General features: G+C 41.4%; 5 protein-coding genes across 5 annotated transcripts; 1 reads left to right on the top strand and 4 right to left on the bottom strand.

Annotated features, from left to right (window-relative positions):
• Positions 1-1,122: 1,122 nt before the first annotated feature.
• On the bottom strand, positions 1,123-1,849 carry LOC124370268 (histone H1-like). The gene has a single exon (XM_046828555.1). It carries the CDS (start codon positions 1,804-1,806, stop codon positions 1,189-1,191), a length of 618 nt encoding a protein of 205 aa, XP_046684511.1. The 5' UTR covers positions 1,807-1,849; the 3' UTR covers positions 1,123-1,188.
• Positions 1,850-5,144: 3,295 nt separating this feature from the next.
• LOC124370275 (histone H4) lies at positions 5,145-5,575 on the bottom strand. Its single transcript, XM_046828563.1, has one exon. The coding sequence runs from the start codon at positions 5,522-5,524 to the stop codon at positions 5,213-5,215; it is 312 nt and encodes a 103-aa protein (XP_046684519.1). The 5' UTR covers positions 5,525-5,575; the 3' UTR covers positions 5,145-5,212.
• Positions 5,576-5,719: 144 nt separating this feature from the next.
• Positions 5,720-6,194, top strand: LOC124370273 (histone H3). Its single transcript, XM_046828561.1, has one exon. It carries the CDS (start codon positions 5,724-5,726, stop codon positions 6,132-6,134), a length of 411 nt encoding a protein of 136 aa, XP_046684517.1. The 5' UTR covers positions 5,720-5,723; the 3' UTR covers positions 6,135-6,194.
• A 1,486-nt stretch (positions 6,195-7,680) lies between these two features.
• Positions 7,681-8,407, bottom strand: LOC124370269 (histone H1-like). The gene has a single exon (XM_046828556.1). It carries the CDS (start codon positions 8,362-8,364, stop codon positions 7,747-7,749), a length of 618 nt encoding a protein of 205 aa, XP_046684512.1. The 5' UTR covers positions 8,365-8,407; the 3' UTR covers positions 7,681-7,746.
• A 6,339-nt stretch (positions 8,408-14,746) lies between these two features.
• On the bottom strand, positions 14,747-15,473 carry LOC124370266 (histone H1-like). Its single transcript, XM_046828554.1, has one exon. The coding sequence runs from the start codon at positions 15,428-15,430 to the stop codon at positions 14,813-14,815; it is 618 nt and encodes a 205-aa protein (XP_046684510.1). The 5' UTR covers positions 15,431-15,473; the 3' UTR covers positions 14,747-14,812.
• Between the last annotated feature and the right edge of the window lie 636 nt (positions 15,474-16,109).

The raw sequence follows: 16,109 nt of genomic DNA, 5'->3' as shown, positions 1-16,109 counted from the left end.
CGCGTTGAACTCTGATTAAACATAACTTCTAATTTTCGCTTATTTTACCGCTTTTAGTTGTGTAAACATTGGAATTCTGTTATTATATTGAAATTACATAATTACAGAGTTGTCTGTTAACAAGTGTAAATCTGCTCCGTCTAGCGAACCTGATTGCGATTGCTTGATTTATACCTCTAATGTGATCCAAAGTCAGTGTATTTTAAGTTTTAAAATGGGTCTTTTCCAGTGTGTCCCCGCATTATCTATTTTAATTTATATAAGTTAGATTACGTTTATTAGATTAAGTTTACGAGTTTATTAATTTCCGTACGAAAATACACAAATTAGTAATGAAACACGTTTAAAACAATATAGCCTACTATTCTGAATTTAACAAAATTTACAGAATTTGTCAGATCACGCGATGCTTGCCCGCTGCGCAGCGCTTCGCGCTGCTTGCTCTTTTAGAAAAAAAATTTACTCGAGCTTGCAAACTCCAAGCCCAGATCAAGCGGCGCGCGTTTATCACTGATATTTAATTACGATCTTTGTGAATGCGGGGACATATTAGTTTGCAAGTTTGCTCAAAATAAAATATTGACATCACACTACAATATGGTATTATGATTTAACATAAATATTAATGTATATGACCCAATGAAAAGAACTAAGAAATTAGTGTGTGTGTGTGTGTGTGTGTGTGTATATGTGTATATATATATATATATATAAACGAACGGTAGGTTATTTATTAACGTTGGGATTTATATCTTATGAAAGGTTTATCAATAGAAGAGACTTAGGTAATATTGAATGTACATAAATATCTTTCTAAACATAACATTAACGTAAAATCGTATAACATATAGTGTTCATTTATAAATACAAAAACCAATCGTAATTAGTTATAAAAAACCGTTAATATTGATTATAATATGTGCATGTGAGTATTTGTAATTATGAGTCAAACATTAAATAAATTTCGTCAAATACAAGACGGCAAACAATATCACTTTTATAATACTTAAAAAAAAAAAAAAAACAAAACAAAACAAAACAAGCTGTTTCGTAATGTATTTGTTATAATAATATCAAAAACAGGGGTCGCTAATAAAACACGTTAAAACGAATGACATTTTGGGTGGCCTTTAGAAAGGCCGTTTGGATTTCCCACAGTCGAGGGAGGAGAGCGACTGGCCGGCCGGTTTACTTCTTCTTGGCGGCGGTCTTCTTGGGCGTTTTGGCTTTCTTCACGGCCACTTTCTTCGGTTTGGGCGACTTGGGCTTTTTGGTCGGCGGTTTGGCGACCTTCTTTGCCTTGCTGGGAGTCTTGGGCTTGGCGGCCTTCTTGGTCGCGGCGGCGGCGGCCGGTTTCTTGGCTGCGGCTGGCTTTTTGGCCGCCTTCGGCTTCTTATCGCCGGCTTTCGGCTTGGCCGGTGCTTTCTTGGCGGCCTTCTTGACCGTCTCGCTGCCGGCGGACTTGGCTCCTTCTCCGGAGGATTTCACCGACAGTTTGAACGAGCCGGTGGCGCCCTTGCCTTTCGGCTGGGTGAGAGCGCCGGACGCTACGGCCGACTTGAGGTACTTCCTGATGAAAGGGGCCAGCTTCTCGGCGTCAACCTTGTAGTTGGCCGCGATGTACTTTTTGATGGCCTGCAGCGACGAACCGCCGCGCTCTTTCAGGCTCTTGATGGCCGCGTTCACCATGTCCGACGTCGGTGGGTGAGCCGGCTTGACGCGGGGCTTCTTGCTGGCGGCCGCGGCCTTCGCCTTCTTCGGTGTGGGAGCGGCTGGTGCCGGTGCCGTTGTAGCGGAGTCTGCCATTCTGTATGTCGGGAATATCAGATGGCTCCGCCGCCAGCCGCGACTCGGCTCGCGGCCTGAGTACGTACCGTACAGAGGTCGCCGAGCCGGGCCGTCCCATCGCCACGCCAGTCTGCCGGATTTTAGTCGTTTCTCGACACTAAAACCTCTCGTAAACAGTACGTAAGGTCCTGATTAAACGTAAAAATCCGTTTTTCCGATGGCCGAGACGTCTTACCAACGATAAGCGAGTAGAACGCCGTTTTAAAACGAATTTTAACGTCACCAGACAGTATTTAGTGGAGGTCGAACCCCGTCTGTACGCGTTACACAGCCAAAAAACTGTCTATAAAAACTATAAACGCGGTCTAATATCGGATTTCACTCGTTTATATTGTACACTGAACGTGTCCGGAGGGCTACAATGAGGAGCGGAGCACAGGATCTAACCGACACGACGGTGAAACGCGATAAAGTGAGGCCCTGTTGACACAAGTACCGTGACGGTGTGTACTCTACATACCGGTCAGAGAAATGGGCCCGTCAAGTCTGTACGGCTAATACGTACTAAAGGATTGTTTTAATCTATAAATCCGAGTGGGAATATAGTGTTTAAGTAAAAAAAAAAAAAAAAAAATTATGTCCAATTTACACGCAGTGAGTGTTGCGATACGCCTAGTTTTTATAACGCTTAGCTGTGCAAGATATCACAACATGCCGTAATGATAAACGCGTGAGTTACGATTATTGTCTATAAAGAATTTTTTTTTTTCTAGATAGGAGTGAAATTAAATATTATTTTCATTATCAAGATTAAAATATTATCAACGACTGTAACGATCGAGCTTGATTGAATGCCGTCAGAGAATTTATTAGTGCACTAATCTATTTACTTACATCGATATACAAGTGATATAACTAAACAATATTCGTCGTAAAAAAAAAGCGTAAACAAAAACTAGTGATGATTTAGGTAAATAAACTTCAGTTTTACTTGATGGCATCACGACCGAAGGTATATGCTCGACCGTTGAACTAAACAATAAGAATATAGTAGACTAATAATAATAGCTAATTAACTCAGCCAATTTCATAAAAATTGTAGAATTTGTTGATATATATAAGTATTTCTAGTATTTCGGTAAATAAGTGAGAAAAAAAAAACGCGTCAATATTGAAGATATTCGTTGTTAAATACTGTTGAAGCGTAACATCTATGTACAGTGCGAAAGTTATAATTGTATTCAGTTTCAACCAGTGCTCGGTACGATGTATATACGCTGGGCGTGAATCCTATTGAACATCGTTTATTGTAATTATTATTTAAAACCACTACATTAATTCGGGAAAACAGTGTGTTTTTCTCTTATACGTTTATTCTTATTACGATTTAAATTATTCACGTTGCAATTTCGTTTCAATTACTTTAAATTTCAAACAATACGGAAATATTTGTATGTACTGAATGAACATACTTTTCCAACTATGTTTCAGATTGAATCTAAATAGTATAATAAAAAAAAAGGATTAAAATAAAATTAATATTAAAAGTGTTTACACTGAATAAAACAATGTGGATTGGCTTGAGATACGATACTTGTACATGTGGCAGTTACGTCACTTGATAATGTTAAAATAATTTATTGTCTCTATTTGAATAGAACATTACAAATTACAAGGGCAGTATAGAGTAATCGGAGTAACTATTCAAAATGAAGCTCTCTTCTATTGCTAATACCGGGCGATATCCATAGAGGTCACAATAGCAGTAGGCTACTAGCTGTAAATCACCAAACATTGATTAACACATATTATGACAATACGAAACTATAAACATAATGTATAGATCGGATTTAGAACACATACTCGTTTATGAATGTACTCGACTTCGTCTGTAGTACGATTGTCAACACGTTTATTTTATTTACTCTAAACGATTTCATTGGTTAATCACTACGTTCCAAAATTATTTAAATAATTGGCCGGAATGTGTACTGAATATATCGGTATTAGTCTGTATTTTCAAATAATTCTTCAACTCATTATCAATACTCGACGTGAATTAAGTAAATAAGTTTCATTTCGAACAAGGATCGTCCGATTAAAACGGTCAAAATTCATTGTCAATTGAAACGCGGGAAATCCTCTCGACTCTGGTTGGTCACTTTTAACCGACCAATCACGAGTTTGGCCACCTCCTACCTATATAAGCGTGTGTTAACAGTTCACCGTATATATTCTATCTCCACGCACATGCGCAAAAGGGAAATCGCCAAGAATCGACCAATAGGAATACAGAATACACAAAACGATAGGATTTATCGTTGAAAATTTACTTTTACTTTTACCGACGAGAAATATACATAAATTAAGGTATTATTTTACGGATAAATAGGAAATCGATCGTTGTGTTTGAAAGAAACTTGGGCTAGTGAATTTAATCGAATAGGCAAGCTAGGGTGTTGGAAGTGACTTGTCATAATGGAATTTTTAATAGAGATATTATTTAAAATACATAAATAATACAAATTTAATAGAAGTGATAAACGCGGACCGCTTGGTCTGGGCTTGGAGTTTGCAAGCTCGAGTAAATTTTTTTTTCTAAAAGAGCAAGCAGCGCGAAGCGCTGCGCAGCGGGCAAGCATCGCGTGATCTGAGTTATTAATTGGCAAGCTAGGTTCTGTTGTGCCTAAGGAAATAGAGAATATAATATAATGAATAATCTTGTATGTTGTATATTGATAATGATCGGCAGATACGAGCGATAGTTACTTGGTTAGGTTATCATCTGGCCTTAAAAAGTGAAATAAACTAAAGATTTGTAAACAAATGAAAATTTAAGAAATTTCTTTTATTAGGAACATAAGAGTAACAAAAAACAATTGAAAACCTAGTATGACATGTTTCAATACTAAATAAAATTGAGAACAAACAGCGGTGTGCATTGGCATTGTCTACGCCGAAGAGAAACGTAAAAACGATAGAGCTTATATCAGGAATAACAATGAATAATCTTTTAAATCGTATATATTGATAATGATACTGTCGACAGTCGTCAGGTAAGTGAAACGGCAGATAAGAGTGATAGTGAATGGCTTTAAATTAAATACGGTTTTGATCTGGCCTTAAAAAGTGTAAAAAAAAAAGAAAAGATTTTTAAACAAATAAAAATTAAAGAAATTTTGTATTTGAATGATTGGTAGGTCTAATATAAGAGTGACATAAAGAAAAAAAAAAAAAAAATTTATAACACTAATATAAAATGGTATAGTCACTTGTAAAACTCGACAAATACGGATAATATACAGCGGTGATTTGTCATCAATGGCATTGCCGAAGAGAAACGTGAAAAACGAGATATGTTTGGTGGCCTTTAAAAAGGCCTTTTGTGGGGCGATGTCGCGCGCGGAACAGGCGGCAGCTCAGCTTAACCTCCGAAACCGTACAGTGTGCGGCCCTGGCGTTTGAGCGCGTACACGACGTCCATGGCGGTGACCGTCTTCCTCTTGGCGTGCTCGGTGTATGTGACGGCGTCACGGATCACGTTCTCCAGAAACACCTTGAGCACTCCGCGGGTCTCCTCGTAGATGAGGCCCGAGATACGCTTGACACCGCCGCGGCGAGCCAGACGACGGATTGCGGGCTTGGTGATGCCCTGGATGTTGTCACGGAGCACCTTCCTGTGACGCTTGGCGCCTCCCTTTCCCAGCCCCTTACCACCTTTGCCTCGACCGGTCATGTTGCTGTTGCAGTGGCGTTAGTCAAACAGATGATAAAATCGCCCGTTGTCGGTAGTTTTGTCAACTCTGGCTGCTCTGTGATTGGCCGATAACGCGGCGACCAATCACAGTCGTTCTGAGCTCGTGCCGGCCCGTATATAGTCAATATTTTCCGCAAGGGGAAAAACATATCTCATTTAGGCGAGACAAGCTGACGATATGGCACGTACCAAGCAGACCGCTCGTAAGTCCACCGGAGGCAAGGCGCCCAGGAAGCAGTTGGCCACCAAGGCAGCCCGTAAGAGCGCGCCGGCCACAGGAGGCGTGAAGAAGCCTCACCGTTACAGGCCCGGCACCGTCGCCCTGCGTGAGATCAGGCGTTACCAGAAGAGCACCGAACTGCTGATCCGCAAGTTGCCGTTCCAGCGTCTCGTCCGCGAGATCGCCCAGGACTTTAAGACCGACCTGCGTTTCCAGAGCTCCGCCGTCATGGCACTGCAGGAGGCCAGCGAGGCTTACCTGGTCGGACTCTTCGAAGACACCAACTTGTGCGCCATCCACGCCAAGCGAGTCACCATCATGCCCAAGGACATCCAGCTGGCGCGCCGCATCCGCGGAGAACGAGCCTAAGTGACACACAAGCGTGCGCTGCCGGTGGCTACGACAAACGGCCTTTCTAAAGGCCACCAATAACTCGTTCGTTTTCGCTTATTTTACCGCTTATAGTTGTAAAACCGATGTAAACCTGGTTGTTTCAAGTCGCTCTCGACTATATTTTCTATCGAAAATACCCAATTTATGACTTTGTGCTTGTCATAAATATTTTATTCCAGGAATTTTTCAATTCCTTTTTACTTTTTAAACATAGTCCGATTTCACTGTAAAATTTTATAATTTTCTGTTTATTTATTTATTTTTTTTTTTTTTCAAACATACATTGAGTTTACAATAAAAATACGTCAATTGCAATTCGATCGAAAACCATAGTTTCGGTCATGTTTTATACACATGACTTCTAATTAACCAAGAACCGCGTTGAACTCTGATTAAACATAACTTCTAATTTTCGCTTATTTTACCGCTTTTAGTTGTGTAAACATTGGAATTCTGTTATTATATTGAAATTACATAATTACAGAGTTGTCTGTTAACAAGTGTAAATCTGCTTTTGTCTAGCGAACCTGATTGCGATTGCTTGATTTATACCTCTAATGTGATCCAAAGTCAGTGTATTTTAAGTTTTAAAATGGGTCTTTTCCAGTGTGTCCCCGCATTATCTATTTTAATTTATATAAGTTAGATTACGTTTATTAGATTAAGTTTACGAGTTTATTAATTTCCGTACGAAAAAAAAATACACAAATTAGTAATGAAACACGTTTAAAAACAATATAGCCTACTATTCTGAATTTAACAAAATTTACAGAATTTGTCAGATCACGCGATGCTTGCCCGCTGCGCAGCGCTTCGCGCTGCTTGCTCTTTTAGAAAAAAAATTTACTCGAGCTTGCAAACTCCAAGCCCAGATCAAGCGGCGCGCGTTTATCACTGATATTTAATTACGATCTTTGTGAATGCGGGGACATATTAGTTTGCAAGTTTGCTCAAAATAAAATATTGACATCACACTACAATATGGTATTATGATTTAACATAAAATATTAATGTATACGACCCAATGAAAAGAACTAAGAAATTAGTGTGTGTGTGTGTGTGTGTGTGTGTGTGTGTGTGTGTGTGTGTGTATATATATATATATATATATATATATATAAACGAACGGTAGGTTATTTATTAACGTTGGGATTTATATCATATGAAAGGTTTATCAATAGAAGAGACTTAGGTAATATTGAATGTACATAAATATCTTTCTAAACATAACATTAACGTAAAATCGTATAACATATAGTGTTCATTTATAAATACAAAAACCAATCGTAATTAGTTATAAAAAACCGTTAATATTGATTATAATATGTGCATGTGAGTATTTGTAATTATGAGTCAAACATTAAATAAATTTCGTCAAATACAAGACGGCAAACAATATCACTTTTATAATACTTAAAAAAAAAAAAAACAAAACAAAACAAGCTGTTTCGTAATGTATTTGTTATAATAATATCAAAAACAGGGGTCGCTAATAAAACACGTTAAAACGAATGACATTTTGGGTGGCCTTTAGAAAGGCCGTTTGGATTTCCCACAGTCGAGGGAGGAGAGCGACTGGCCGGCCGGTTTACTTCTTCTTGGCGGCGGTCTTCTTGGGCGTTTTGGCTTTCTTCACGGCCACTTTCTTCGGTTTGGGCGACTTGGGCTTTTTGGTCGGCGGTTTGGCGACCTTCTTTGCCTTGCTGGGAGTCTTGGGCTTGGCGGCCTTCTTGGTCGCGGCGGCGGCGGCCGGTTTCTTGGCTGCGGCTGGCTTTTTGGCCGCCTTCGGCTTCTTATCGCCGGCTTTCGGCTTGGCCGGTGCTTTCTTGGCGGCCTTCTTGACCGTCTCGCTGCCGGCGGACTTGGCTCCTTCTCCGGAGGATTTCACCGACAGTTTGAACGAGCCGGTGGCGCCCTTGCCTTTCGGCTGGGTGAGAGCGCCGGACGCTACGGCCGACTTGAGGTACTTCCTGATGAAAGGGGCCAGCTTCTCGGCGTCAACCTTGTAGTTGGCCGCGATGTACTTTTTGATGGCCTGCAGCGACGAACCGCCGCGCTCTTTCAGGCTCTTGATGGCCGCGTTCACCATGTCCGACGTCGGTGGGTGAGCCGGCTTGACGCGGGGCTTCTTGCTGGCGGCCGCGGCCTTCGCCTTCTTCGGTGTGGGAGCGGCTGGTGCCGGTGCCGTTGTAGCGGAGTCTGCCATTCTGTATGTCGGGAATATCAGATGGCTCCGCCGCCAGCCGCGACTCGGCTCGCGGCCTGAGTACGTACCGTACAGAGGTCGCCGAGCCGGGCCGTCCCATCGCCACGCCAGTCTGCCGGATTTTAGTCGTTTCTCGACACTAAAACCTCTCGTAAACAGTACGTAAGGTCCTGATTAAACGTAAAAATCCGTTTTTCCGATGGCCGAGACGTCTTACCAACGATAAGCGAGTAGAACGCCGTTTTAAAACGAATTTTAACGTCACCAGACAGTATTTAGTGGAGGTCGAACCCCGTCTGTACGCGTTACACAGCCAAAAAACTGTCTATAAAAACTATAAACGCGGTCTAATATCGGATTTCACTCGTTTATATTGTACACTGAACGTGTCCGGAGGGCTACAATGAGGAGCGGAGCACAGGATCTAACCGACACGACGGTGAAACGCGATAAAGTGAGGCCCTGTTGACACAAGTACCGTGACGGTGTGTACTCTACATACCGGTCAGAGAAATGGGCCCGTCAAGTCTGTACGGCTAATACGTACTAAAGGATTGTTTTAATCTATAAATCCGAGTGGGAATATAGTGTTTAAGTAAAAAAAAAAAAAAAAATTATGTCCAATTTACACGCAGTGAGTGTTGCGATACGCCTAGTTTTTATAACGCTTAGCTGTGCAAGATATCACAACATGCCGTAATGATAAACGCGTGAGTTACGATTATTGTCTATAAAGAATTTTTTTTTTCTAGATAGGAGTGAAATTAAATATTATTTTCATTATCAAGATTAAAATATTATCAACGACTGTAACGATCGAGCTTGATTGAATGCCGTCAGAGAATTTATTAGTGCACTAATCTATTTACTTACATCGATATACAAGTGATATAACTAAACAATATTCGTCGTAAAAAAAAAGCGTAAACAAAAACTAGTGATGATTTAGGTAAATAAACTTCAGTTTTACTTGATGGCATCACGACCGAAGGTATATGCTCGACCGTTGAACTAAACAATAAGAATATAGTAGACTAATAATAATAGCTAATTAACTCAGCCAATTTCATAAAAATTGTAGAATTTGTTGATATATATAAGTATTTCTAGTATTTCGGTAAATAAGTGAGAAAAAAAAAACGCGTCAATATTGAAGATATTCGTTGTTAAATACTGTTGAAGCGTAACATCTATGTACAGTGCGAAAGTTATAATTGTATTCAGTTTCAACCAGTGCTCGGTACGATGTATATACGCTGGGCGTGAATCCTATTGAACATCGTTTATTGTAATTATTATTTAAAACCACTACATTAATTCGGGAAAACAGTGTGTTTTTCTCTTATACGTTTATTCTTATTACGATTTAAATTATTCACGTTGCAATTTCGTTTCAATTACTTTAAATTTCAAACAATACGGAAATATTTGTATGTACTGAATGAACATACTTTTCCAACTATGTTTCAGATTGAATCTAAATAGTATAATATAAAAAAAGGATTAAAATAAAATTAATATTAAAAGTGTTTACACTGAATAAAACAATGTGGATTGGCTTGAGATACGATACTTGTACATGTGGCAGTTACGTCACTTGATAATGTTAAAATAATGTATTGTCTCTATTTGAATAGAACATTACAAATTACAAGGGCAGTATAGAGTAATCGGAGTAACTATTCAAAATGAAGCTCTCTTCTATTGCTAATACCGGGCGATATCCATAGAGGTCACAATAGCAGTAGGCTACTAGCTGTAAATCACCAAACATTGATTAACACATATTATGACAATACGAAACTATAAACATAATGTATAGATCGGATTTAGAACACATACTCGGTTATGAATATACTCGATTTCGTCTGTAGTACGATTGTCAACACGTTTATTTTATTTACTCTAAACGATTTCATTGGTTAATCACTACGTTCCAAAATTATTTAAATAATTGGCCGGAATGTGTACTGAATATATCGGTATTAGTCTGTATTTTCAAATAATTCTTCAACTCATTATCAATACTCGACGTGAATTAAGTAAATAAGTTTCATTTCGAACAAGGATCGTCCGATTAAAACGGTCAAAATTCATTGTCAATTGAAACGCGGGAAATCCTCTCGACTCTGGTTGGTCACTTTTAACCGACCAATCACGAGTTTGGCCACCTCCTACCTATATAAGCGTGTGTTAACAGTTCACGTATATATTCTATCTCCACGCACATGCGCAATGAAGGAAATCGCCAAGAATCGACCAATAGGAATAACAAACACCCAACTGCTCAGAATAACAAAAACTATAGGATTTTATCGTTGAAAATTTACTTTACTGACGAGAATATACATTAATTAAGGTATTATTTTACGGATAAATAGAGAATCGATCGGTTGTGTTTGAAAGGAATAACTTGGGCTAGTGAATTTTTAATCGAGATAGGCAAGCTAGGTTGTTGGAAGTGACTTGTCGTAAGTGAATTTTAATAGAGATATTACTTTAAAATAATAAATAATACAAATTTAATAGAGATTAAATATACACGGCCTAAAATGAAACTGTGAAGGAAGAATAAAGTATTTATTTTATTTTGTTTTGTGATAAACGCGATGCCGCTTGTTAATCTGGGCTTGGAGTTTGTTACAAGCGAGTAAATTTTTTTTCTATAAGAGCAAGCAGCGCGAAGCGCTTGCGCAGCGGGCAAGCGTCGCGTGATATGAGCTTTGAATAGGCAAGCTAGGGTCTTAAGTGACTAGTCATAATGAAAATTTAATAGAGATTAAATATGAACATGAACTTACAACAATGAATAATCTTGTATGTTGTATTTTGATAGTGGGAATTGTCGACGACAGTCGTCAGATACGAGTGATTTTTACTTGGTTAAATTACATACGGTAAAATGATCTGGACCTTAAAAAGTGAAATAAACAAAAGGTTTTTAATGAAAACGAAAAATTTAAGAAACTTTTATTAGGAACAGAAGAGTGAGAGAAACACAATTGAAAAACCTAGGTATGACAAGTTTAAAATGTTGAGGAAAAAAAAAAAATAATAAATGAAATAAATTTTTTTTATATATTATATGTATAATGAAAATTGTATATTGTTCACTTGTATAAAATCGAGAAAAAAAACAGCGGTATACGTGTTCTAAGCCGAAGAGAAACGTATAAAAACGATAGAGTTTATGGTGTGGCTTTAAAAGGCCCTTTTGGGTGCGATGTCGCGCGCGGAACAGGCGGCAGCTCAGCTAACCTCCGAAACCGTACAGTGTGCGGCGCCTGGCGTTGCAGCGCGTACCGAGTCCATTGGCGGGACCGTCTTCTCTTGGGCTGGTGCTCGGTGTATGTGACGGAGTCTCCACCAGGATCCTTTCTCGAACACCTTGAGCATCCGCGGGTCTCTCGTTAGATGAGGCCCGAGATCCGCTTGACACGCCGCGGCGAGCCGACACGGATTGCGGGCTGGTGATGCCCTGGATGTTGTCACGGAGCACCTTCCTGTGACGCTTGGCGCCTCCCTTTCCCAGCCCCTTACCACCTTTGCCTCGTCGGTCATGTTGCTGTTGCAGTGGCGTTAGTCAAACAGATGATAAATCGCCGTTGTCGGTAGTTTTAAGTTTTGTCAACTATGGCTGCTCTGTATTGGCGATAACGCGGCGACCAATCTCAGTCGGTTCTGAGCTCGTGCCGGGCCCGTAGTATAGGATAATTTGGAATTGAAAAATTTTAATCAACTTCATTTCGGCTCTTAGACTAGCTGACGTATGGCATCGTACCAAGCAGACCGCTAGTATGTCCACCGGATGGCCAAGGCGCCCAGGAAGCAGTTGGCCCACCAAAAAAGGCAGCCGTAAGAGCGCGCCGGCCACAGGAGTCGTGAAGAAGCATCACCGTTACTGGCCCGGGCAATGTGCCCTGCGTGAGATCTACAGGCGTTTACCAGGTAGAGCAACCGAACTGCTTATCCGCATGTTGACGTTCCAGCGTCTCGTCGCGATGATAGCACAGGACCTTAAGACGGACCTGCGGTTTCGAGCTCCGCCGTCATGGCACTGCAGGTGGCCAGCGAAGAGCATACCTGGTCGGACTCTTCGTAGACACCAACTTGAGCGCCATCTCGCCAAGCGAGTCAATTCATGCCCAAGGACATCCAGCTGGCGCGCCGCATCCGCGGAGAACGAGCCTTATGTGACTCACAAGGTGCACTGCGCCTGCCCCGCGTGCGGTGGCTACGACAAACGGCCTTCTAAAGGCCACAATTAACTCGTGCGTTTGTGCTATTTTTTAGCGCTTATAGTTGTATTTCGATTGTAAACTGGTTGGGTCATGTAGCGCTCGTCTTTTATTTTCTATTGCACGATATTACCCAATTTTGATATTTGGGCTGGGCATGTAATTTTTATTCCAGGAATGTTTATATGTCCCTTTGTCTTTTTAATCATTGTCCTGTTGTCACTGTAAATAATTTTAGAATTTTCTGGTTTATTTATTTATTTTTTTGTTTTCATACATACATTGAGTTTTCATAGAAAATTTCGTCATTGCTAGTCGATCGAAAACCATTGTTTCGGTCATGTTTATACTCATTATTCTAAATTATCAAGAACGTGGACTCTGTTTAACTTAACTTCTTATTTGCGCGTATTGTACGCTGTTTGTGGTGTTTATTGGTAGTCGGTTATAGGGCACAGGCGGTCTTTCTTACATAGCATTACTCTGGTCTTTGTTGTATATGGGATTAGGTCTGTTGGTCAGTGTGGGCTGGGTACTATGGGGATATTTATGACGTTGTGGCTTGCGTTATGTTGAGTTTGCTGGTGTATTGTCCGTGTTGGGGTGACTTGGCAGTGGTGGGGTTGGTTTTTGTTGGGGGAACGAAGGGTGAGTAGGTGGAAGGAGGGAGGGGAGGATCAGAGGGGGTGAGAGGGATGAGGGAGTGGATTGGGAGGAGAGGGGGAGGTGGAGGAGAGGGGGATGTAGGACGTGGACGGGACTGAGGGAGCGAAAGGTGTAGGGGGGAGGATGGAGGAGTAGTGAGGGGGTAGGGGAGGGGGGGAGGCGGGGAGAGGTGGGGAAGAGGAGAGGCAGAGTAAGAGGGGTGGCGGGGGGAGGGTGAGAGGGATGAGGTGGGGGAGGAGGAGGGAGGGGAGAGGGGGGGAGAGGGGTAAGGGGAGGTGTGTTGGGGGGTGTAGCTGGAGGATAGACGGGAGAGGGGTGGGAAGGGCGAATAGGGGGACGGAGAAGGATGAGGTGTAGGTGGAGGGTGGGGGGAGAGGGAAGGCTGGTTGGGGGGAGTGTTAGGGGAGATGAGTTACAAACGCGACTTTCGTTCTTGTGATGTAGTTTTTTTTTTTCTTATCTATCGTCTCATTTTTGCCTTCTTTTATATATTTCTTCTATCCTGTTGCTTTTTGCTTTTTGTTGTCACATTTTTCTTCTTACTTTCTCTGGGCCCCCCCAACTTACTCTTTTGTCCTGTGTTGTCCACGCATTATCTATTTTAATTTATATAAGTTAGATTACGTTATTATATTAAGTTTACGAGGTTTATAATTTCCGTACGAAAAAAAAAAAACAACACAAAATTAGTAATGAAACACGTTTAAAACAATATAGCCTACTATTCTGAATTTAACAAAATTTACAGAATTTGTCAGATCACGCGATGCTTGCCCGCTGCGCAGCGCTTCGCGCTGCTTGCTCTTTTAGAAAAAAAATTTACTCGAGCTTGCAAACTCCAAGCCCAGATCAAGCGGCGCGCGTTTATCACTGATATTTAATTACGATCTTTGTGAATGCGGGGACATATTAGTTTGCAAGTTTGCTCAAAATAAAATATTGACATCACACTACAATATGGTATTATGATTTAACATAAATATTAATGTATATGACCCAATGAAAAGAACTAAGAAATTAGTGTGTGTGTGTGTGTGTGTGTGTGTGTGTGTATATATATATATATATATAAACAAACGGTAGGTTATTTATTAACGTTGGGATATATATCTTATGAAAGGTTTATCAATAGAAGAGACTTAGGTAATATTGAATGTACATAAATATCTTTCTAAACATAACATTAACGTAAAATCGTATAACATATAGTGTTCATTTATAAATACAAAAACCAATCGTAATTAGTTATAAAAAACCGTTAATATTGATTATAATATGTGCATGTGAGTATTTGTAATTATGAGTCAAACATTAAATAAATTTCGTCAAATACAAGACGGCAAACAATATCACTTTTATAATACTTAAAAAAAAAAAAAACAAAACAAAACAAAACAAGCTGTTTCGTAATGTATTTGTTATAATAATATCAAAAACAGGGGTCGCTAATAAAACACGTTAAAACGAATGACATTTTGGGTGGCCTTTAGAAAGGCCGTTTGGATTTCCCACAGTCGAGGGAGGAGAGCGACTGGCCGGCCGGTTTACTTCTTCTTGGCGGCGGTCTTCTTGGGCGTTTTGGCTTTCTTCACGGCCACTTTCTTCGGTTTGGGCGACTTGGGCTTTTTGGTCGGCGGTTTGGCGACCTTCTTTGCCTTGCTGGGAGTCTTGGGCTTGGCGGCCTTCTTGGTCGCGGCGGCGGCGGCCGGTTTCTTGGCTGCGGCTGGCTTTTTGGCCGCCTTCGGCTTCTTATCGCCGGCTTTCGGCTTGGCCGGTGCTTTCTTGGCGGCCTTCTTGACCGTCTCGCTGCCGGCGGACTTGGCTCCTTCTCCGGAGGATTTCACCGACAGTTTGAACGAGCCGGTGGCGCCCTTGCCTTTCGGCTGGGTGAGAGCGCCGGACGCTACGGCCGACTTGAGGTACTTCCTGATGAAAGGGGCCAGCTTCTCGGCGTCAACCTTGTAGTTGGCCGCGATGTACTTTTTGATGGCCTGCAGCGACGAACCGCCGCGCTCTTTCAGGCTCTTGATGGCCGCGTTCACCATGTCCGACGTCGGTGGGTGAGCCGGCTTGACGCGGGGCTTCTTGCTGGCGGCCGCGGCCTTCGCCTTCTTCGGTGTGGGAGCGGCTGGTGCCGGTGCCGTTGTAGCGGAGTCTGCCATTCTGTATGTCGGGAATATCAGATGGCTCCGCCGCCAGCCGCGACTCGGCTCGCGGCCTGAGTACGTACCGTACAGAGGTCGCCGAGCCGGGCCGTCCCATCGCCACGCCAGTCTGCCGGATTTTAGTCGTTTCTCGACACTAAAACCTCTCGTAAACAGTACGTAAGGTCCTGATTAAACGTAAAAATCCGTTTTTCCGATGGCCGAGACGTCTTACCAACGATAAGCGAGTAGAACGCCGTTTTAAAACGAATTTTAACGTCACCAGACAGTATTTAGTGGAGGTCGAACCCCGTCTGTACGCGTTACACAGCCAAAAAACTGTCTATAAAAACTATAAACGCGGTCTAATATCGGATTTCACTCGTTTATATTGTACACTGAACGTGTCCGGAGGGCTACAATGAGGAGCGGAGCACAGGATCTAACCGACACGACGGTGAAACGCGATAAAGTGAGGCCCTGTTGACACAAGTACCGTGACGGTGTGTACTCTACATACCGGTCAGAGAAATGGGCCCGTCAAGTCTGTACGGCTAATACGTACTAAAGGATTGTTTTAATCTATAAATCCGAGTGGGAATATAGTGTTTAAGTAAAAAAAAAAAATTATGTCCAATTTACACGCAGTGAGTGTTGCGATACGCCTAGTTTTTATAACGCTTAGCTGTGCAAGATA

Source organism: Homalodisca vitripennis, unplaced genomic scaffold (genome assembly GCF_021130785.1).
Source record: "Homalodisca vitripennis isolate AUS2020 unplaced genomic scaffold, UT_GWSS_2.1 ScUCBcl_61;HRSCAF=875, whole genome shotgun sequence".
Taxonomy (NCBI): Eukaryota; Metazoa; Arthropoda; class Insecta; order Hemiptera; family Cicadellidae; genus Homalodisca; species Homalodisca vitripennis.
The sequence above is the reverse complement of the archived record's forward strand: the minus strand, read 5'-3'. Positions and strand labels throughout refer to the sequence as shown.

Bases quoted from the DNA above. Each gene is read 5' to 3' on its own strand.
- LOC124370268 (XM_046828555.1), bottom strand. From the start codon at position 1,806: ATGGCAGACTCCGCTACAACGGCACCGGCACCAGCCGCTCCCACACCG.
- LOC124370275 (XM_046828563.1), bottom strand. From the start codon at position 5,524: ATGACCGGTCGAGGCAAAGGTGGTAAGGGGCTGGGAAAGGGAGGCGCC.
- LOC124370273 (XM_046828561.1), top strand. From the start codon at position 5,724: ATGGCACGTACCAAGCAGACCGCTCGTAAGTCCACCGGAGGCAAGGCG.
- LOC124370269 (XM_046828556.1), bottom strand. From the start codon at position 8,364: ATGGCAGACTCCGCTACAACGGCACCGGCACCAGCCGCTCCCACACCG.
- LOC124370266 (XM_046828554.1), bottom strand. From the start codon at position 15,430: ATGGCAGACTCCGCTACAACGGCACCGGCACCAGCCGCTCCCACACCG.